At 40.7% G+C, this 24,015-nt stretch overlaps 1 protein-coding gene across 1 annotated transcript in view; it reads right to left on the reverse strand.

Annotated features, from left to right (window-relative positions):
* Positions 1–1,505: 1,505 nt before the first annotated feature.
* Positions 1,506–24,015, reverse strand: part of LOC308611136 (putative helicase senataxin) — a 62,530-nt gene continuing 40,020 nt past the window's right edge. The window contains exons 14-24 of the mRNA XM_081260036.1: positions 22,184–22,285; positions 21,879–21,994; positions 20,609–20,680; positions 18,759–18,908; positions 17,477–17,584; positions 14,026–14,213; positions 13,313–13,405; positions 11,462–11,626; positions 7,830–7,928; positions 7,138–7,225; positions 1,506–3,133 (exon numbers count right to left, since the gene is read on the reverse strand). Of these exons, the coding sequence (XP_081116162.1) occupies positions 2,381–3,133; positions 7,138–7,225; positions 7,830–7,928; positions 11,462–11,626; positions 13,313–13,405; positions 14,026–14,213; positions 17,477–17,584; positions 18,759–18,908; positions 20,609–20,680; positions 21,879–21,994; positions 22,184–22,285 (1,934 nt within the window). The 3' untranslated portion in view covers positions 1,506–2,380. The remainder of the gene's footprint in view (positions 3,134–7,137; positions 7,226–7,829; positions 7,929–11,461; positions 11,627–13,312; positions 13,406–14,025; positions 14,214–17,476; positions 17,585–18,758; positions 18,909–20,608; positions 20,681–21,878; positions 21,995–22,183; positions 22,286–24,015) is intronic.

A 24,015-nucleotide genomic window follows, 5' to 3' on the forward strand; every position in this document is an offset into this window, starting at 1 on the left:
ACAAAAACTCAATAAACTATGCATAGTAAATCCAAAGCAAATTATATGCAAAGAAGCAAAACAAATTTTTAAGTACAATATATGCATGTTCAAAGAACTAAGACTGAAAGAAGGCCACTTTCTTTAACGCCAGGGCAAGGACGAAACTAACAGCTGCATTTTTCACCTGCAGTAAGGTTAACCACCAATCAACAACACTGCACTGACAGCCACATCAGGAAAGGCCACACTGTACATATGAAATGCTTCATGCAAATACATACATCAACAGGAACCACCAATCGATTCCAATGCAATGTCAGGTATGACTGTTTCCTGCTGGGAGAGGCTGTCAGGACACAGGCTTGCTCATTACCAGAGATGATGCACTAATTCTCACGTTGCCAGACCAGGTGGAAGGTGGACCAAAAGTGAACACAACGTGTGAGAACAGGCACCAAACTTAACTGGAAATAACATCGTTTGGGTGGGGCAGCAAAGTACGTACGGTGGGGAGCACTTACTTCACGTGTTGTGTGAGCGGAGTGGGAGAAGTTCCTGACCCCAGCTCTTTCCAGCATGCCTCTTCTCTAAGCTTAAAGGTTTTAGATTCTCTACATTGTCACTACAAGTGTCTGCTAAATGAAGCACTTTACCAAGATAGCAGGAAAGTAAACTTAAAGAAACAATGAGCTTTCTTGCCAAAGGCCAGGCAGGAAGCTTACGAAGCCCCTACCCAGAGTGGGGCTCAGCCCGCCTCTGTCAACAGGGAGCAGGGGCTAACTGTGGGGACAGAGCACGTGCTCCCCGAGTGACAGGAGTGTTCAATCCCATCAGCAGAGGTCTGGAAACCAGAGGGAGGGACAAGGGTAACAAAGAAGTAGCATGCTTAAACCTTTGGCAACCAAATGTTTTTTTTTTGAAAGCTCTTAATAACCTGCTTCAGTAGAATTCCTGATGAACACAAAGCCCTTTTTGCTTAAAAAGCAGATGACTGAAAAAGTTTCAAATGGTGCACATTCGTCTTCAGGAATGCATGCTTTCTCCCCCAAATTAACTAGGGCTGCAAAGCATTCACTACAAACCGCTAGTTCAAACAATGGTCAACTGTTACTAACACAGATTCTCAGTCTGTGATACCTCAACATCAGTGTGTGTGCGCTTCGAAAACTGGACTTTGACATTAGGCAGCCCTGCCCTCCATCAAGTCTCTCAAATCACCACCCACCATGGCCACCTCCTTTCACAGAAGCACAACCCCTCTAACCAGATCTTCCACCACAGCGGTGTATTTGCGTCACTTACGATGGTTTCCAAAGATGACAGGAAATCTGTCAACTCTCTCCCTGTTCTCAACTCCCAAGCATTTGCACTCCTCTCCCATCCTTCGCTTTTTAGAGGATGTTTCTCTCCTGCCTAAAATATTGTATCTGGTCTGCCCTAACTGGTTCTCAAGCTGCCTGGTGACCAGTATCCCTTGGGAAGATGTTAAACATCCAGATTTTCATGAATTGGTTTCTCTTGGTGATCCCCAGGCTTCCACAAGCCACCCCAGCACTGCTCCAATACTTGGCAACCACTGGATTTGTAACCCACCAGTTGCAGGAAATTCACAATATGCTGGGGGGATCTGAATGACATTTCAAGAATTATTCTTTCATTTCACATTCTTCTATCTCACGAAGAATGAGAATTTTAGCTAGAGAACTACGTGCTGACTACAATGGGCAGACAAACTCATCACAGAAATGTAACATCCTGTGCCAAGGTGCCTCGTCTAAAAAGGTGCAGGAGTGGAACTTCACCTAACAGAGCTCTGCTTCCCAGGGTCTTGCCCAGGACACTCCAGTTGGTTTAACAGGACTCTGACCCAACGCATTGACTCACTTCTCTCAGGCCACCTGGGCTGTTAAAAACGTCTGTTTGCTACAACAATCTCTGAAAGGAACTGCCCTGCTCCCATCTTTTTTTTTTTTTAAATATAAGGTTGGTTCCGTTGAAAATGATTAACATTTTAAGCAGGGGAAAGAAAAGCTGTCTACCAGATTAAATTTTAAGAGGATTCTGTTCTTTGCTATACAAATATACATTCCAACTTTTACAGCATCCTCTTAAAATCCTCCAGTCTGACCTTTCCTACAGAAGAACAAGAGATCAACATTTTAAGTCTTCGACTTCGAGGACATTATTACTGATACACAAATGCCTTCTGAAAGCTTTTGCAACTGACAAAATGTACTGAAGATGACCAAGAGGCCCATGTGTTAGGATACATTTTCTGTTTTCCAACAGCACACAAACTCCTTTAAGGAAAAAAAAATAATCTTATCTGGACAGTCCTACTAGCTGGTCATCTGAAATGTGCAGTAATGCTTGTGGCTGACAGTCTCATTTGGCTCCACTACAAAAGCTTCCTCTTCTTCAAGCTACTGTCCTCCTCCTCCAGTCCCCTCTCGTCCCAGCCTGAGTTCCTCTTTGTGTGGTGGCTCAGAGAGCCACGCCTCTCCTGATCCCCCTTGGTGAAGGCCCTGGTCTCCCTCCTGTGGCTGAGTGCCTCCCCTTCCTGGGCACATCTTCTCTCACTCGTGGAAGTATTGGTACTAGCAGCTGGAGGATCACACTGCATATGAGGTCTGTGGTTGTTCACAGCAGCTCCCTTGGCGGAGGCCTGCTGCCTGATACTGGTCAGATCCTGGTGACTTCCGGGGGAGCCTGGCTCTCCAGAGGGAGGCGTTGCTCCAGGATACCGGGGGCTCGAGGGCTGCAGCTCACAGAGGCACTTCCCTTTGGCTTCACAGCCCAAGCCCATCCTCCTAAGCAGTCGTGGGTCCCGAAGCCAGTCCTGAAGGGGTGACCTTTCAGGGTCCTTTGCAGTAACAGTGACAGTGGCTTCTTTGGACTCAGAGGGTGAGGGGTACAGGGAAGAAGCAAGAGACATCTTGGCAAATTCACTGTCTAGCTTGTTGCTGGGCACTCTGCCCTGGGGTCTGGACACCTCTGGGGTGATAGCAGGAGGGTGAGTCAGACTTCTCTGCAGTACGGGCCTGCGTTTCAGAATCTTCATTGCATCGTGTCTATAGTTTTTGTTGCAAGTCTTAATAATGGCACCACGCTTCTGCGCATCCTGAATCAGGTGGTTCCAATGCTGGTTTTCCTTGAAACAAAGAGAAGGAAGAAAATTACATCCCAAAGAAACACTCATATGCTTGGGAAGCAGAGGTTCCAGCTTTCACTTCTGAACAAATAGTAAGTATACTTTCGTGAACAGATTCTCAAGAATCCATTACTTTTCAGACAAGGCTGAAAGGAAAAATAAGGTCGAATACAAAACTATAAAGCCATGCTGCTAGAACAGAACACTGGGAACCACCTCTAAGAAAGTACTTCCCTCATTTTACCACTGATACTCAGGCCACGTGGTGAATTAGCTGTCATGCAAATCTGTACCAACTGCCAGTAGCCTCATGTAGCTCTTTAATCTTCAATTAAATAAAATTAAAAATTCATTTCCTCAGTTGCACCAGCCACATTTCAAGTGCTCAGCAGACACATGTGACTAGGGTTAGTATCCTGGACAACACAGACACAGAAGGGCTCTGTCATCCCACCAAGTTCCCTTTGACACTGCTGACCCTAGAGTCTTGCCTGTCTCCGGCCAAGGCTAACATTCTGGAAGAGGAAGGCTTGGTTTCAGAAAGCTCTAACTCTTGAGTGCATGCTGACTGTTCTAGAAAGAGGACCACAGCTTGCATCAAATTCCCAAAGGCTTCCCAAACTCCCAAGGGCTAAACCATCTTAATCTGCTGAGATAACTATTCCAAAGATGTCGTCTCACTTGTGTCTCTTTTCTAGAAGAGCTTAAATTATGAAAAGCACATCTAAACGGAAAAACAAAACAAAAACCCAACTCACGCATCTCTCCTCTCTTCCTTTTAGAGTTTCCTCAGCAATAAATTGCTTCTTTACAACCATCAGAACTTGGGCCTCTTTAGACAGAAGAAAGAGAGAGTATGAGGGAGGAAAAAAAGACAGAGACTGAAGGAAAGAGAAGGAAAGGATAGCTCCCCTCATGGGGGCTCCTGCACTATTCATGAAGGTGGGTAAGGGTATAGCAGTGAAGCTGCATACATAGTACTGACCTGCTGTGTGACCTTGGTCAAATCACTTGACCTCTCTGAGCCTGTTTCCTCACTGTAAGGTATGAATAGTATTTTATTTAAATGACTCTAAAATGTGCGTTGAAATAAAATAAAATAAATAAAATGCACTTTATTTTCACATTTTACCATTTCTGACTTTAGGGTGCCTCTAGGCCAGACAGCAGTTTCCATGTATGTAATCCTGGAGGAATTCATGGCTGGGCGACTACAACCGCTTGACTTTTAGTCAACAAACCACTTCTACAAAGAATGAGTCCTGGCTCTTGCCTGAAAAATCTTTCCACAGACATCCTCTGATAAGACAAGAAAGTACCAGCACTACAACTTGGAGAATGGAGATCAGAAGTTGGAAAAAACCCCGGGACCACAGTGGGGCCCTCTCATGACATGCCTCTGACTGCACAGGGAATGGTTCGAGCATCAGCAAGGGTACATGGGATGGTGAATTGGGACGACCAGAGTGTTAGTCTGAGAGTGAGATGCTTTCAGGGGTATCTTAGTCTACCTATTTTGCTGTTTTTCCTAGGTATGAACAAGAGTGATATGACACTGGGTTGGCCAAAAAGTTCATTCAGATGCTACAGAAAAGAAACAAATGAACCTTCTGGCCAACCCAATAAAAATCTGTCTAAAGTCTAAAAGAGTTCTTTCAGTCACTATAAGACAAAAATTCTAAGTGAAAATAAAGTGTCACAGTTCAATAGTGGAGCATAAAATAATGACGCACATTATATAACTATTGGCTTCTTGGATTTGATAAACTATGGTGGCAATGCAGACCTCACAGGGCCTTTTAAAGTAAGTCACGTAAATCAAGTGCACGGTACGGTGACCGCATGCATCAGGAAGGTGCATGTAAGCAGTACCAGGCTCAGATCTCCCTGACTCAGGAGAGCTCTTGAGAGTCCTACCCTGTGGCTGGAAAGCAGATGTAAAGCAGATGGCCTTGCTGCTATTTCTGCCAATTCTACTGCACCTAAACTTGCTGTTTAATCCAATCCCTAGATCACAAAAACAGTTCTGAGAAGGGGCTATTAGTCTTGATTTCTCAGAGGAAACCGAGTGCCTTAATCACTGATTCTATCTCCATAAGGGAAACTGGGCTGAAAAACCAAAAAAAAAAAAAAAAAAAAAAAGAGGCTAGGGAAGGGGGAAGCCCAAGGACAAATACGCAAGTTGGATTGCGAAGTCCAAATGATAAACTGGAAGTTTTTCTACTCTGTTCTGTCGGTCTCTTTTTGCCACACTGGCTTCCCAGAGTGAAGATAATAACGTCTATACTGCAGCTAGACGTCAGTGGTCTTCAAATCTGCGTGACGGTGACTCTGGGGCTCACAGAGACTTACTCGGGGGGATGTGAGCACGTTTTCTGGGAATCAATTTCCAAACCTCAGCTTCCAAACCCCAGTTCCCTATGTCCTCCTGGGGCTTTTCTGCCCTTCCACTCCATCCTTCACAACCACAAGTCTCACCTGTCCCAAATCTGACCACAGGGCACACAGCTAGGGGAGGTAAACATGCCTGGGTGTCAAATAGAGGGGGTGGTAAACAGAGGGGTGCCCATGAAGGCTCCTGCAATCAGGGCATCTAAGAGACACAACTCTATAAACATTTTACTTTTCGGGTTTGAACATTATCAAAATTCAACTGTGTGAAAAGAGTAATTGTTAATATGTTACTCAACTGACAAGATATCATTTGTTAATACTCAGATCCTTATGGTCACAGGAAAAATATATTTTTTTAAAAAACTCTTCGAGGTAACTATACATTCATAGGAAGTTACCAAAACAGTCCAGAGGTTCCACACACCCTTCACACAGTTTCCCCAAATCGTTATGAAAACCAATTCTTTAAATTTTCAAATTTACATGTAAAGTTTTTGTGGCAGAAAAGCCTAATAGTCATATTAACAGAAAGCCTTTTAATTATGAAAATATATAAACTACCCCCACTGAATTTTATCCTAAACAGTATAAATGGCAATTCAATTTTAAAGAGCAGAAAGAATAGCACTGCTCTCTATTCCACTGGATATATTTAAGAGTGGCATAATGGATTTATTTTTAATAGCTTTCTTTTAAAATGTCAAATATTTACAATACATTAGAAACAAAGTCTTTATCAACACTTAACGATGAAACATTTTCAATATAAACTTAAAAGCGGAGGATACACAGCTTTTAAACATTCTTTCAAGGGGGTACACAAACAACAAAGGTTGAAGACCACAAATCTAGGTAAGAGCTGAATGAGAAAGACTGTATTTGGGCGCCCTCTGGTGGAACTAACCAAAACAGGGGAAAATCCTACTGAGTTGGCACCTCTCCTGAGATAAAACAATGACTCTGTTATATACAGAAATTAGAGAAACTGAGTTATTACACCTAATGAGGCAGGCAAATACATGCTTTATCTAGCTGTGGTTCACCAAATTAAGCTGTACTATTACTATTTGTCGACTACACATGTAAACTTGCCCCTCCTTCTACAGGAGTATCTGTACGCATGGATGAGCTCTGATGCCACTCACCCCTCAAGGGAAACAGCAAGCAGTGCTGCTCTAAGTGCCAAGACAGAAATGAAGATCCAAGCACTTTCCTGCAAATTCCCCCTCTCTCTGGCATTAAGCTAGGCTAATAGCCACATTTACTGAGTGTTTACTAAGTGCTAACCCATCTTCTAGCACTTTACATATATGGGTTTACATGTCTTCTTAACAATTCTACGATGTAGATACAATTTTTTTAAAGCTCATCTTGAGAGTACACTACAGATACCTGGGTCTTGGGCTAAGAAAGGGTGAGCGGTTTAGGCATTATAAAAGCTCCCAGGAAGAAGCTGCTGGAGGACAAAACAACCAGTGGGAAGAGGCTCATTATTGTTTGTAGCCTCAAAATCATTTCCACTTTGATGAAAAATAAAAACAAAACCTCAACCCGGTATCACTCATCATGAGCAAACTCTGGAGTTCCCCGGTCCTCTAGAATGTACCTACCATCAGGGTCCTCAAATGTCCCAGGATGAAGAGGCTGTACTTGGCTCGTGTGATGGTGACATTCAATCTCTGCAAACTTGCCAGAAACCTAAGCAATAGAAGGAAAAAAAAAGAGTTACTTCTTTCTTCAGAAAGACTCGGCATGTCAGTGTAGGTGAGACACAGGCATTTCAGACAGCTTTTCTTGGGCTCCTGCTTTAAGCTCGTGGTGCAGGACCCGACACAGAAGCAATTCCCATTAAGGACAGCAAACAAACAAGAGGCCCAGTGCTTTCCTTCAAAGTGATGCATCTGTCTGTCGATTTCCTATTTTGACTTGGATGAGATATTGGAAATTTTAATGGTATGATTTTTAAGCCTTCAAAGATCCTAAAAATATGATAGTAGATCAATTATGACACATACCATGGAGAGGAGCATGCCCCTGCAAAATATACTGGATTCAATAATCTGTTTCACTCTTATCAAGTGAAACAACAGATTCACACTGTGACATGGGTTAATACACAAGGTACCAAGAGAAGCAGACCTAACAGTGGATCAACTTCACAACTTAAAAAAGAAACCTTCATGATATTACTCAATTTTTTATAAAAGAAAATAGAGCAAATGATGGTATTCTCTAACAGTGATTAAAAAGATCTAACTCTGGATCATAAACAAGCAAAGAATCAATGATGACAGTTACCCACCCAATTGAGCCTTGCATGGCATTTGCTCTGACACATGTAACAATAATACAGTCTTTCTCACAACCCTGGAAGGCATCCACGGTATCTACTTCTGCTGGCCTATTTACGAAGAGAGAAACATATTTGCTGAAAAAAGATAATTATTAAATATACATATTTATACAGTAGTATTTCTTACTTTTGTAGTGCTATCTTTTAAAACTGGAGTAGAATTCACATAACACAGAATTCACCATTTTAAAGCACACCATTTGGTGGTGTTGAGTCCATTCACTACAGTGTGCAGTCACCACCGCTATCTAATTTCATAGCATGTCCATCACCCAGGAGAGAAGCCCTGTGCCTATCAGCCATCAGTCTCTATCTCCCCCTCCCCAGGCCCTGGCAACCACTAATCTACTGTCTGTCTCTATGGACTTTTCTACATGGGAAATTTCATATAAATGGAATCATAAAATATGGGACCTTTTGTGTTGGGCTTCCTTCACCTAGCATAATGTTTTCAAGGTTCATCCGTGTCGTAGACTGGTAACAGTACTTCATTCCTTCCACGACTGACTATTCGCTTGTACAGATACACAATTTACTTCTTACCTAGGTACCATTTTGGGACATTTGGGTTGTTTCCACTTTTTGACTATCATGAATAATGCTGCTACGAACATTCATGTACAAGCTTTTGTGTGAACCCTTTCTCAATTCTTTCAGGTATGTACCTAGGAGTGGAATTGCTGGGTCACGTGGTAATTCTATGTTCAACTTTAGGAGGAACTGCCAAACTGTTTTCTGCAGTTTCTCATCAGCAATGTGTAAGTATTCTAATTTCTCCACATCCCTTCCAAAACTTGTTATTTTTTTTTTTTTTGTAATGATAGTCATCTTGGTGGGTGTGAAATGATATCTCCTCACTGTGGTTTTGATCTGCATTTCCCTCATGACAAATGATGTGGAGCAGCTTTTCATGTGCCTGTTGGATTTCTGTTTATCTTCTTTTGAGAAATGCTCTTCACATCCCTTGCCCGCTTAAAAAGTTAGATTATCATTTTATTAAGTTGTATGAGTTCTTTATATATGCTGGATATGACTTGTCAGATAAATATTTTGCTTAAAAAGTTAGATTATCATTTTATTAAGTTGTATGAGTTCTTTATATATGCTGGATATGACTTGTCAGATAAATATTTTGCAAGTATTTTCTCCCACTCTGTGTGTTGTCTTTTCACTCTTTTGATAGTGTGTCCTTTGAAACACATAAGTTTTTAGTTTTTATGAAGGCCAATTTACTTCTCCTTTGGTTACTGGTGCCTGGGTATCATATCTAAGAATCTGTTGCCTAATCTGAGGTCATATAAATTTACCTTTGTTTCCTTGTAAGTTTTATAGTTTTGTCTCTTAGACTCAGAGCACTCATTCATTTTGAGTTAATTACTCTATACAGTGTGAGACAGGGGTCTAAATTCATTCTTTTGTGGGTGGATATCCAGTTATTCCAGCACCATTTGTTGAAAAACTATTATTACCCCAATGAGTAGGCTTGGCACCCTTGTTGAATATCAACTGGCCATGAATGTATGGATTGATTTCTGGAATCTCACTTCTATTCTATTGGTCTATATATGTCTACCCTTATGACAGTACCAGTGTTGATAGCTTTGTAGTAAATTTTGAAAGAGGGAAGTGTGAGCCCTCCAACACTGTTCTCTGTCAAGCTATTTAGGGTCTCTTGCACTTCCATGTGAATTTTAGAATAAGCTTGTCCATTTCTGTAAAAGAAGGTAGCTGGAATTTTGACAGAGGTAACAATGAATCTGTAGATCAACCTGGGGAATGGTGCCATCTTAACAATATTAAATCTTCCGATCCATGGACATGAAATGTCTTTACATTTATCTAGTACTTTAAATTCTTTCAACAACGTTTTGGCCTTCTGTGTATGAGCTCACACTTCTTTGGTTACATTTACTCCGAAGTATTTTGTTCTTTATGATGCTAGTGTAAATGGAATTTTAAGAAATTTTCCTTTTCAGACTTCTCTAGAGTGTAAAGAAATACAACTGATTTTTGTATACTGATCTTGTACCTTACAACTCTGCTGAACTTGTTTATAAGGACCAGTAGTTTGCATAGATTTTTTTAGGTTTTTCTAGATGTAAGAGTATGCCGTTTGTTTTTTGCTGTAGTTGTTGTTAGTTTTTTTTGTGTGTGTGTTTTTTTTTTTTTTTGGTTTTTGGATTTTTTGTGGCCACACAGCATGCAGGATCTTAGTTCCCTGACCAGGGATCAAACCCATGCCCCCTGCGGTGGAAGCATGGTGTCTTAACCACTGGACCACCAGGCAAGTCCCAGATTATGCCATTTGTTAAGAGACACTTTTACTACTTCTTTTCCAATATGGATGCCATTTATTTCCTTTTCTTGCTTAATTGCTCTGCATAGAACTTCTAATACAGTGCTGCACAGAAGTAGTGCAAGTAGAGAGAGTAGAGAGTGGCATCCTTCCTCATCATAGGGGGAAAGCTTTCAATCTTAGCATCAAGTATGATGTGTTAGCTGTGGGTTTTTCATAGATGCTCTTTATTAGGTTGAGGAAGTTCCCTTCTCTTCCTAGTTTGTTGAGTATCTTTATCATGAAAGGTTGCTGCATTCAGTCACATGTCTTTTCCACATTTATTCAGATGATCACCATCATGTGGGGTTTCCCCCTTTAATACGGTATATCACACTGACTGATTTTCATATGTTGAACCAACCTTGCATTCCTGAGATAAATTCCACTTGGCTGTGGTAAATAATCCTTTTAATATGCTGTTGAGTTCAGCTGCCATTATTTTGTTGAGAACTTCTGCATCCATATTCATAAAGGATATTGGTCCATAGTTTTCTTTTCTGGTGATGTCTCCATGGCTTTGGTATCAGGGTAATAATGGCCCCATAAAATGAGTTAGAAAGTGTTCCCTTCTATTTTTTGGAAGCATTTGCATAGGACTGGTGCTAATTCTTAATGTTGGACAGAATTCACCTGTGAAGCCTGATCCTCTGTTTTTCTCTGTTGGAAAGTGATTACTAACTCACTCTTTTTACATTTAATAGGTCTATCCAAAGTTTCTGGCTTTTCCTAGAGTCAATTTTGGTACTTTGTGTGTTTCTAGGTGCAGAAACTTTTGAGTTAATGGATTTCTAATATTTAATTTTTTTATTTTACTGTTGAGGCATAAAGGAGACAAAAACATGATCTTCACCCTATACATGAAGGCACTAAAAGGGTTAAATAATTTATTGTAAGTGAAAATGTGAATACATGATTCTCAGTAGAGTTAGAATTCAGATAACAAGTCATCCAACTAAAGGTAAAGGCCTGAAGAATTTCTCAGTCACTTCCATTGTCAAGTGTAACGGTGATGACATTTGAACTGGCAGGAGGCACTCCATCTGCAGGGGCTACACGTGTAACCACACTCCCTCCCAGCACAAGTCTATGGAGCCAGGGTCCTAGTCTCCTTGTTCTATACTACCAGGGTCTAAGACCACTCCCTAGAGTTAAGTTTCCTTTGCTTCTTTCCTTCTATCCCCTCTTTCTTCTTTTTAATTCAACAGAAAAACTCAAAATCTCTGTAAAAATAGAGATGCCTCACCCTTTTCTATCAAACTCTTTGTCCAAATCCTTCTGAATCATCGTCTTCTGAGCCTTGTAATGGGTTATTATGCCAATGTTTCGGAAAGTAACATCCCTTCTTCTGTCTTTCATAAGTTTAATTATTTCCATTACCAGTTTTATTTCTTGAACATTTACATATGAGCTAAATAAGATGAAAACAAAAAAATACAACACATCAAAACTAATAGCAGTCCAATTGCTAAGTTAAGTTCCACTTGGTTTTCCACTACAGTAAAGGGTACATAGGTAGGTTTCATCTTTATTCAGTCAGCAGTGATTCAAAGAGGCTGTTATAATGACCATTAATATTGTACATATGAATAAATATAAAAATAACTGCCCAGTGAAACACAAAGTTGTAGGAGAGAAAAGTGGTTCGAGTTACGTGATGTTAAGGCACCAGTTTCTTCACTTATTAAAACAGGGATAGCCACAGTGAGAACGAAAGTATTCATAATAATAATGAAGATATGACTAATGAATAGCTAACATTAAGGATTGACTATCTTCCCAACACTGAGAAAAGTGCTTCAGATGTACTACCTTCCTGCATTCCCCACCACAGGTCATGCAGATCATGCACCACATGACCGAGAGGATGGCAGCCACACGGACTAAATGTGACCCGGCTCCCAGAGATGAACAAACACGGGGCCCTACAGCAGGATCACGTCCTCTGTCCTTGCTGGCCTCATCCTGCACTCCCAACTCATCTCCTGAACTACAATGCGTTCCCTCATCACCATACCAAATGCAACATGTGTGCACACTGGGGGATGCCCTGCACGCGCAACTTTATTCCCGAGGCTACCTTATCTGTCTCACTTTAAAGCCTTAAATATTCACTATTCTAATTTCAAGACTTACTATACGGACAAGCCAGTCAGCTAGCTTTCTTTTCCATACCTGAAAGCTTTATTTGGTCACCTCTCAGGCCAACTCTCTTCCCGTGAACATCCATCTCCATAATACTTATGCGGTAAACTCTCAATCCCCTGCTCCATTCCAACAGACCCCACTACAACTTCCACAGTCCCTCTGGAATAGCAACCCACCAGCCAACTGCTCCGTATTTCTAACTTCTTCACTGAGGGGCCCCTCCTTCCACCACTATTAACTAATATCTTATTCTCATGGAGGACACCACTTGCTTTGCAGCTCTCTCTTGACACAGAGGTGGAATTTCTATTTCTTCATACGTCATGATGCAGGGGTGGCATTTCTATCTGTGCTAACAAATGCAGCCTCCGGGCTCCTCCTCCTTTATTCTCTCACAAGAAGCCCCGGCTCCTCTGAGGTGCTTGCTAATTAGCAACCACTGCTCCTTTTGTGCTGTCATTCACAAACCACCTGATTCACAATCCAACATGCTGGAAGTATTGTCCACCCTCTGCCTCACACCTTGATTCAACTGTATCTGTACTTATCCGTCACAATACTTAACCCAACTGGAACCATTAATCACCACGGTGATGGCCTGGTTAATGTCTGTCTCGCCTGTTAGACCACAGCAGCCTTGCACTGGGGCCACGTCTGTTTTACTCACAGCTGGGATCTCAGCATGGATCTACTGAAGTGCTGACCGCATTTTAGGTAACATAACCCCCATTACCCAGTTAAGAAAAAAAAATCAAGACTGAAATATATAAAGACATCATTAATTTATGATTGAAAAGGTGAAGTTATCAACCCAGCTAAAAGAAAATGATTGTGCACTGGCACTAGGCAGAGAGATTTATATGGAAAGTATTTTGAATTTAAATATGAACAGAAACAATACAAAAATTCTGGGACCATCAGTGGGGACTGAAGAAAAAGGAGAACTTACTCATTATCCCGCTTTTCTGAACCATCTTCAACATCAAACACGAGGTAGGGTTGAAATGGCCAGTCAGATGAACACCGAATGGTCTCTGTCATTCTACAAAAGAGCAGCCACCATTTAGAATGCAAGTCAAATTACAAGAGAAAATGTTTTAGAATTATTATTACTATTTGTTCTTTCTGTGGAAGAGAGCAAGGGAAAGTTAAGAGGACAAGAAGGACCTTCTTTTTAAATAAAATTAAATACTTGTAAATAACATATTTTAGTGAGAGGTAGCAGGTGAATTTCATTTCTATTCTAGTACTAGGGAGAATGACCCATGTAAATTAAAATATAACAATCATGATTGGAAAGTTACTCATAATACAGTAAGTGAAAAAAGCATGCTACAGTATACTATGTAGAGCATGGTGTGCTTTTTTCCTCCAAAAAAAGGAGAAAAAGTAAAAAAAAAAGATGTGCATAGTACAAGGACTGGAAGTAGATATAACAAAATGTTACCAGTGATTACTTCTGGGTAGTATCAATAGGGGTTGTGTTTATCCCTTTATTTTCATTTATCTGCATTTGCTACAATCAATAGGACTTTTGTAATTAAAATTATTAAACCTTTGTGTTTTTAATAACAAGACCTAAAAGCACAACAAAAGAGCTATTCTTCCTAAGCAGCCAAACCTACAAATAAAACAGGTGAACATGCAATGAACAGAGCTCACCTATTTGTTTTCAAGTTCCTGTTATAAATGTAATTAGAAGGGAAGAGACATATGTCTGGGTGCATCCTGTACTGAATGGTGAGCTGTAAGACAGGCAGCCTGCCAATCACGTTGTGCTCCACGTTCTCTTCCAGAAGGTTGTAGAAGCGGGCCATCATCGACTGGTCATAGCCATACTCCTGGGCCTTCTGAAAGGAGAAAAACAAAACAATAATCTGCAAGAATTCATGTGTACTTTTCCCACTATTAAAAAAAACAATCACTGAGCTCTCAAATGTACAAGGTATTACCAACAACCAAAGATTCAGAGAGAGAAGATATTTCCGACTCCAGCCCTAGAAAAGTCATGTAGCTTGACTACAAAAGTTAAGGTATTTTCCCCTTATTTAGAAAACCCACATACTGCTTATGAACGAGATGTGATCTTGTGAATGACCACAACTCTCGCTATTTTATAGGTGCTAACAGGGGTCCCCTGAAAGAATCAATGATAAAAGCAGCAAAGAACTGTAACCCAGATTTTAACAATTATTTCTGGGCTATGCTATCACAACTAGAAATAATGAATGCCATTGTAAATAAGCCTCTGAAAGACCACTTTCTTCATCCATCCATCATATACCAAGCAGCTAAAATTTGGGGTGCTGACAGTCTACAGTGAAGATCAAATGTCACAGAGCTTACATTCTAGTGGAGGACACAGGCAACTAAGTTGATTTCATAAATCCAAGAAAGGGTTACAAACCTGTGATCTGAAACACAGTGACTTAATTGACAAACGAAGAAAACTGTCTTAATGTTATCACGGTCGTGCCTTGGGATATACTTTTCAATGGTAGCATCATATCAAGATTCAAAAAGTATTACGTCTTAAATAATCTAGAAGCAAAAAATGTGCTCTGGAAAACCCACTAGGATGATGCAATCTTTATGAGGGACGTTGACAATATGAGCGTTGAAGATGTATGTGCAAAGTTTTAATAAACCTGTTTCACAAACTATCAGAGTGGAGAAAACAAGCGTTACTTCTTATTTATATTAGTTATATATGTGATTATTTACATATGTGATATTAAATAGGTTTGTATAATTAAAGAGAATATTTTTAGTAGACATTTGGCAATTTCATCTATACCCCCCAAAGTTTATCTATTCAAGTTAGCTAAAAAAACTCATTTATTTCACTCTGGGAAAGAAGAAAGAGGTTTATATGAGGTAGCACATCTACTTCCAGAAAAAAAAAAACTGAGTCCATCCTACAAAATGATGGAGATTTTTATGTTTTGACATGAACATATATCCCTGATCTATTTACTGACTGGAAAAAAAGGTAATTTGGTACAGACTGATTCTTCCACCTTTAAACAAGGTCAAAACCTACATACAGGGCTTCCCTGGTGGCACAGTGGTTGAGAGTCTGCCTGCCGATGCAGGACCCAAGGGTTCGAGCCCTGGTCTGGTAAGATCCCACATGCCACGGAGCAGCTGGCCCCATGAGCCACAATTACTGAGCCTGCGCGTCTGGAGCCTGTGCTCCGCAACAAGAGAGGCCGCGATAGTGAAAGGCCCGCGCACCGTGATGTGGAGTGGCCCCCAGTTGCCACAACTAGAGAAAGCCCCGACACAGAAACGAAGATCCAACACAGCCATAAATTAAAAAAAAAAAAACCTACATACATATACACAAATTTATACATTCCCTATAGCCATCTGACATTCTGAATCTAGTAACTTATTTACTGTCTGTTACCCACTAGAATGTCAGCTTCATGAGGGCAAGAATATTTTTTTTTCTTTGTGGTATGCGGGCCTCTCACTGTTGTGGCCTCTCCCGCTGCGGAGCACAGGCTCCGGACACACAGCCTCAGCAGTCATGGCTCAGCCGCTCCGTGGCTTGTGGGATCTTCCCGGACTGGGACACGAACCCGTGTCCCCTGCATCGGCAGGTGGACTCTCAACCACTGTGCCACCAGGGAAGCCAGAGGCCAGGGATTTTTGTCAATTGTCGTCACTGTAATGACGCCAGAACTTAAAAACAGTGCTTGAATTAGCCTGGCACTCAATGAACACAGACTGAAAAAAAGTCAACACACACATGCCCACAAACTGTTCAAATACTCACTAAACTGTTCATAGTACTTATCCCTAGGGTTAGAAAGGCATGCTGAGAAAATTAACTTTGTAATTATTTTCTGAATCTTCTCAATAAGCCTCTATTATTTTTGCAACAATAAGAAAAGCCCAAGTGGATTTTTCTCATTTCTGCTGTTTTTAATCAATCACCAAAGGAGACAGTGAAGTTGAGGCCTATCGACAACCCATTTCACTAACCACGTGCTAAGGCCCTTCAGGAAGTTATATCAGTAGGTTTCTGAAATACTGCAACTATTCAAAGAATGCAGGGCAGAGCTGGCTCCTCCTAGGTCTCCACAAGCAGAACCCCCCACAGCAGCTCTGTCCTATGGACAAGGTTTTCACTCAGGGACATGGGCACTCCTAGGCTACTCCCTTGAACAGTCACGCACGAGTGTTCAGAGGTCAAAGAACTGCACTATCATTTTGATGATTCCAAAGTCAAAAATAATACTAACCAAAAAAAACCTGCTTTCTTTCCATAACGTAACAGAAATGCTGTGAAAATGGTCTGTTCTCTGGGACAGTTTATGCAGCCACTACTCTATATTTGTACAAATAATCTATGTATCAGTAAAATGCTCAAATTTCATTAAACTTCAAAACGGTCATCTAGACCTATGAAGATTACCCAAAACATCTGAATCCTGATTCTGCTGTGCATTTCTAGGAGCCATCTTTAGTGACATTTAAGAAACGAAGTGAAGGGAACCACAACTTTGGTGCTCATCTTCCCACAAGCACAGCCCACAACCTCTTTCCTTTCACCACCTTCCCTTTCAGAGGATGTGAGGGACACCGGCATTTTCCTGTACTATAGAATACAGAATCCTAAAATTGAAAACGTTACTGTAAGAATAATTTATCTTTATACTGTTTTCCTCAAATTTGCACATATTGAAAGATAAATCAGGAGGTTGGATTCTATTCCCTGCTTTTAAAGTTTTTCTTTTATTATGGTTTTGGTGCTTATGTTACTAAAATAAATCAGATACAGCCCTTAAAACAGCTGCACACTGCCTTTCCCAAAGGAACAGCCCACTGCACATGGGACATCCTCCTCCTAAACTTCTAGTCTGTGACACTCACACTGCTCCTGTCTCACACACATAAGCACATTATGAACAAAGGAACATTTCCGGAGACTTTCACTATGAAGGCTCTCAACAGTAGTTCTCTTTTCTCAGCCATTCCCTATTTATCCTTGCAAATAAGAGATGATGATCCAAGAAAGACCGCCCCGCCGCCCAAAACAACAACAACAACAAAAAAACAAGCCCCTTCCACTTTAAAGCAACACGAATGTGAAAAAACATACCATAGAAATGACTGTGGGAGGGAGCTGCTTAGGATCTCCTACAAGGATGAGCTTGTTGCAACGATGTATGAGTGGAGTAAGAGTTTCAACTTCACAAGACTGTCCGGCCTTGGTAAGAGAGTACAGAATGGAGACATAATCAGAATTATCTCTATTATTTATTTATCCATATACAGTCTATCCAATTCATAAGTGTCCTAACCATTCAGAAACATACACTTTCTCCTTCTGCACCAAAGATCAAAAATAAGAACTTCCTTTGGTTAGAAAACAAAACAACAAAAACATTCTAAACGCCGAAGCGGGGGAAAAAAACCCACACACGTTTTGAAGTCAGCCACCACTCAGGTGCCACTACCACCTGGGAAGCAGCCCATAAGCAAGAAGGGCCATGTCATGTCCCCAGTTTGTCTTCTTTGTCCTTGCTGGGCACATGGCTGGGGGGACTGAGTGTCTGTGTGCCCCAACCCCTCTCTCTTCCTTGCTCCTCAGTAGGCCGCTTCAGTTGCAAGACTCAAGCTTCTTTTCAATTCAATGACATTTCCTTCAATTATTTCATCACTTCCATCTTTTCTATTCCTTCGTTTTGGTGAATACTGGATCTTGGATCTCCTGGATGGTTTCTCTGTACCTAATTTTCCATCTCTTTTGTCTTCTGGCTCTACATTCTGGCAAACAGTAGGTACCCAATAAATGATTGCTCAATGAATGAAGTAGAAATAAAGATGTTAGCTGAAAATACGGTGGCTCAGAGCTGTCCAGAGTTATATTAAAAATGCTTCAAAAGGTCACCAGAGGGCTTCCCTGGTGGTGCAGTGGTTGAGAGTCCGCCTTCCGATGCAGGGGACACGGGCTCGTGCCCCGGTCCGGGAAGATCCCACATGCCGCGGAGCAGCTGGGCCCATGAGCCACGGCCGCTGAGCCTGTGCGTCCAGAGCCTGTGCAGCACAACGGGAGAGGCCACAACAGTGAGAGGCCCACGTACCGCAAAAAAAAAAAAAAAAAAGGTAACCAGAGATATCCCAAGCAGGAGCTAGAATAATCCTTGGGAGGGATTTTATGAAGAACAATCAGGAATCTCCAAGACTACAGTCCCGATACTGAAAAAGCAATTTTCATCATGGTGGGTCATTAGCAGCGTATTTCAACATAAGAGAATACATATGTAATGGCAGGTCAAAATCAGATGCAAAGACCACTTTGTCAACATCTCGGCAGCCACTCTTCATCTAAGACTTACTCCTTACTCCTAGCAAAGCTGTATGGCCGACTGCTTACTGACCTCATCAACAATGACACAACTAAAGGGGACACCCCCTTGCCCACGGAAAGCAGCCTTGAGCAGCAAACCACCACTCGTGCTCAGTGGGCAGCAGATGATGTGGGACTCTAAGATGATGATGTTCTGTGTCTTTTGTGGGCATCCTTGAACCTAAGAGAATAAAAGTTCATCAACATTCAGTTGTATATAAATTCTTAACTACACTTATTATGTGGCAGAATAATGTCTAGTAAATGTTAGGTAGGAACCTCAAGCCTAGAAAAGAGAAGAAACATTCAAGATAATCAGAAGCCACCAGAAAGAACACTTTGCAGTGGAGTCTAATCTCAGAACATGAGTTAATAATAAGCACATTAAGAAAAATTTATTCAGGTTTAATTTGGTCGAAGTGGATTACAATTCTTACAGCCTGACGTATGAGGGAAGGTATCAGAATAAGCAAAGATTAAGTAATTCTACTGAGTTGTGAAGCAATTATCTGAGTAAAACCAGGATCAGAACTAAGCCTGAACATACACTTTGCTGTTAGTTTTTAAGTATGTAATATTGTTCTTTTATAAGGGATAGTACCAACAAAAACGCCTGTGAAACTGACAAGCATTCTAGTTCCACAGTGGAATCCAACAACCTTGGTCCAGACTATAAGGGAATAAACTGTGATGGAGACTAACAGTATGAATGACACCTCACAATGCATATCATTCAGTGTTCAAATTAATAAACTAGTACTCTCATCATAGATTCAGGTAGCCTATCTCCCCTCCTGAAAAAGCTGTCGTGAATCATCCCTGAACATGTGATAGATTCAACCATGGATGCCAAGGCATGTATGTGAAGAGAGGGTGGCAACTGTGGCCTTCTGGTGCTCACATGTTAACTGTCACATACCTCTCCTCTCAGCTCTCTAATGAGTAAAACTGCCAAGGACAGTTAATTTAATGGCCCACAGAACAATGTGATCAGCGGCAAAAACCATAATACTGGTAAACATGGACTTCATCCTTAAATGTGGCAAGATTAATTTTGGGCTCAGCTTAAAGTTTTAATAAAAAGCTTTCCACATAACTTTTGATTTAAATAAACAAACTGCTAGTGGAAATACACATTAAGTTCAATTATATTTATTTAGCCACACAGAGAAGGTCAATAATACATTCAAGAGGAAAACCACAGCTCAAAAATACAAATACCATTACCGGTTGAGTATTATTACCCTCTCTTTCCCTGACCGCCAATTCATTTCATTAAGGGCTGCATGCTGGTGATGGGGTACACACCTGGCTCATTCTAGCTTTGACCAATATAAATGTTAGTTGATATTTTTATATCCAAAGAAAACTGGGAAAAGTTATACATGTTATAGAAGGATTTTTTGTGATCAGAAACAAGGAAAAGGAGTGTATGCTTTCAGCCAAAAACTGAGAAAAAAGGTGCTTATATTTCTTGGGCCACATCCCAGCCACTGTCACTCTACCTGAATTCAGATGTGTATTTTTTTTTCCTGTATCTTCAAATAGTTACTTATTTATTTATTTATTTGGCTACGCTGGGTCTTAGTTGTGGCATGTGGGATCTTCCCGGCAGCGTGTGGGATCTTTTAGTTGCAGCATGAGGGATCTTTTAGTTGTAGCATGCGGGCTCTTAGTTGCAGCACATGGGATCTAGTTCCCTGACCAGGAATCACACCCACACCCCCTGCAATGGAAGCAGAGTCCTAACCACTGGACAGCCAGGGAATTCCCCCAAATTTTTAAATGTAATTGAGAAAAGACCACAGGTTGTCTGAACTATTTCATAATTTTAAAAAAGAAAAAGTAATACCAGTAAAGTGCTACAGGTGAACTACTTACCTCTTTAATTTTAGAAGAAAGCTCCTGCCTTTCTTGTGAAACTTTGGCCATTTTTTCATCTAATTCTTGCCTCTGGAAAAAATCAGAATGCCATCATTAAAATTAAATTAAGCATTTTAAAATGCTTTCCAATGGACTGCCTCACATTTCAAAAGGGTGAGCCAGTACTTTACCAATGAAAAACTGATTCGCCCAGTGTGTTTTCTCTATACCAGTCTTTCTGTATTGCTGTGTGTCAGAGTTTAGCTAAGCTACTCCATGGTACTGATGCCCTGGCATCCATTTTGTTTGGCCAAGCAGCCTGCAGAGACCCCAAACTAACACTAGGCCCCTTCACACACATGCACGCCCTAGATGGCAGCCCGTGGAGTCACCGGCCCACCAGCCAACATAAGCTCTTGTGATCAACAGTCTCCTCTGCCATCCAGTGCCTTCCCCTTATATGCCCTTTAGATAAGAGACCCTCTAAGCTACTTACCAAAACCCTGCTCTTTCAGTTAAAATTGGCCAATCCAGCCCTAGCCTGGGAACCCCAAAGTACTCCACGCATGGACTCTGATAATGACATGTGTGCCAGGGCCTGCCTCTCTCTGTCTGCACTCTCCCTTGACCTGCCTGTCATGCCCCACGAGACATGCCTTATACCTTCCTCAAGACCTGTGAAAATAAACTTCTCTATTTCGCTTTCTCTTGTGGTCTGTTTTTAAACATCAGCTCATTGTCCAGCAACCCGACAACCAGCACCCCATGCTTCAATCAGTAGGTGCTAATTTGATAAATTCTTTTATTTTTTGTGGCCCCCCTGTGCAGCATGAGGGATGCTCATGAGGAACTAGGGTTCCCTGAGCAGGGGTCGAACCTGAGCTCCCTTCAGTGTAAGTGCAGATTCTTAACCACTGGACAACCAGGGAAGTCCAATAAATTCTTAATAGTGTGTATGATTCAGTTCTGTTCAGAGTACTGCAGGTACGCTTTCTGCTTAAGCAGGCCAACCCTTGGGGCATCACTTACGTGTTATCTACTCTGCCTTCATGCTATTAACAGTGGCGTTCAGTGGCTAAAACAGACTGCACGTGGCCTGCAAAGTCTGAAATATTTACTATCTTGTTCTTTTAAAAAAAGTTTAACCCCTAATGTAAGGCATACCATCTCTGTGTACATTTTTGTACACAAATTATGCTATTCCACAATGAAAGAATGGCATCAAATACTCACCAACTAGTTTATCTATGAGCTTTTAAAAAACACTGATCAAGACATGTTTAGATACCTGTAGTTCCCTTCCACCTCGGCATAAAGCACGCTGGCGAGAAAGTTCAGCTAGTTGATGATCTAGAAATTCCTTTCTTCTGTGAATCTCATGAATATGAGAAGGTAAGTCTTTTTCTTTAAAAAAAAGATAAAAAGCTGTTGATTCTAACAAATACACACATATGCATACAAATGAGAAGAAAAACTAGCTTTCAAAACTAGACTACTTCTAGGGTCTCCAAATTACCTTTAATGCCTATGCCATTTTCTACCATACAAAAAGAAACAGAAATCAATTTATATATACCTTTATTCAGTACTTACTCATTCTGTGGTTAACTTGGCTGTCCAAACTGAATTTTAGGACCTCAGTATTAATACACTTTTCTGGACCTAGACGTACTAAATTTATATCTCCACAGTTTCCTGTTGATAGAAGTCACACTTAGAGGTTAATAAGAATGCTGTCAATTTCTGTACATAATAATTATTTCTAAGCAAATATATTAACAATCAGAGAAAGGAGCTAACATGAACTATTAAACAACCAAATACCTGGAACTGCGCTAGAGGTTCCACACACATTCTTTTAGATTTGCTTCATAAGAATCCTATAAGGCAAGGATTTATTTCCACCTAATAAAAGCTACTGAGGTTGCACAAGCAGTACACTGCAGAGTTGAGATTCTATTACACTAATGCTTCTCAAACTATGTTCTATACATCACTCCATGGTAAGATGTATTTGGGAAATGGCGAGTGAAAATAAAACAAATTTCTTGACCATAGGATATTTCGAAGATGAAGACTTTTCTCTATTAATGCAGGTCTGAATTCCCCAAACAGAATCTTACAGGACCATCAAATGCTTTTCTGCAGAATACTGAGAACCACGGTTTTGAAACACTGTTCCACATCACAATGCCACTCCAGGATCTAAGGGACACAAGATGCTGGAAATTCTGGAATATGGTAATTCCAAAAACTTTCAGCATCATTTAACTGGTTTATTAACCACATTTTAATTTTAGGTTAGCACATTTCAGATATTATTTAATCTAAAAGTCTCCCACTGCTTCACTGAACTACTAAACTATAGCAATCATGCAGCGTTTATTAGCACTTATCCCAATCTGACACATCACATACTTGTTTGCTATCTCCTTCCACTGAATCCAAGTCCCATAAGAACCAGGTTTTGTTTTGGTCACAGCCTAGAACTGCAGCTGGCACGTAAGTACAATAAACATACACTGAATGAATAAATGAACTCATTATACAGCTGTTCACACATATTTTTGTTCCTAGTTCAGCTCATTCTTCTAAAATTTGAAGCCATCTTCTCTGACCAACATTTACTTGAAGGTGTCAAAATTGCTAACTTGTGTTTCTACCAGAAAGGTGGATGAGATTTATAGCCACTATAAGCATCTAAAAATGCTCCAGAAATTAAAACAGACATCCTTTAAATTGCAGGGTGAGCTCAGAAGGATGTAAGAGAAATTCCTAGGGGCCAAAAACAAAGAGAAAGGTGAAAAACAGAGGTGAAAGCCCCTGAGCTGCTGTGGCTTCCCTGGAGGGAACAGGGTGAGGGCTGGTCACTCTCTAGATGCTTAGGTGTTTGTTTTTTCATTTACATACAATCAAATGCAGAGATTTAAAAATCCTTAGTTCTACAGAGTTTGACAAATATCTACATCAGCAAAACTACCATTCCAATCAACATATAGAAATTGTATAATGGGGGCTTGGATTTTAACGTCCACTAGAAAGCAAGAGGGCATGGAAGAGGTGGAGGGATGAAAACGACATGAATCTATCTTGGCCTGGGCTTAGCTGGGAAAAAAAACTCTCTTCTAGGACTTTCCAACTATAGGCCCATGCCACATGTGGACTTAGAGCCTAAACACATAATACAGAGAATGACAAAGGTGACCCAACCAAAATACAGTTGAGATTTTAAAAATGAGAATACAGTGAACAATGTTATACCAATATATTTGAAAACCTAAGGTGAAGTGGAGATTTTTCTTGAATAATATGAATTAGCAAAACTCACTCAAATGTAGAAAACGTGAATAAACCAACAATTAAAGACATTCAGCACACAGAAACTTACCCATCTGTCAAAAAACAGACAAAAAACAAACAAACAA

The sequence above is a fragment of the Mesoplodon bidens genome (assembly GCF_964165515.1).
Source record: "Mesoplodon bidens genome assembly, contig: HAP1_SCAFFOLD_158, whole genome shotgun sequence".
Taxonomy (NCBI): domain Eukaryota; kingdom Metazoa; phylum Chordata; class Mammalia; order Artiodactyla; family Ziphiidae; genus Mesoplodon; species Mesoplodon bidens.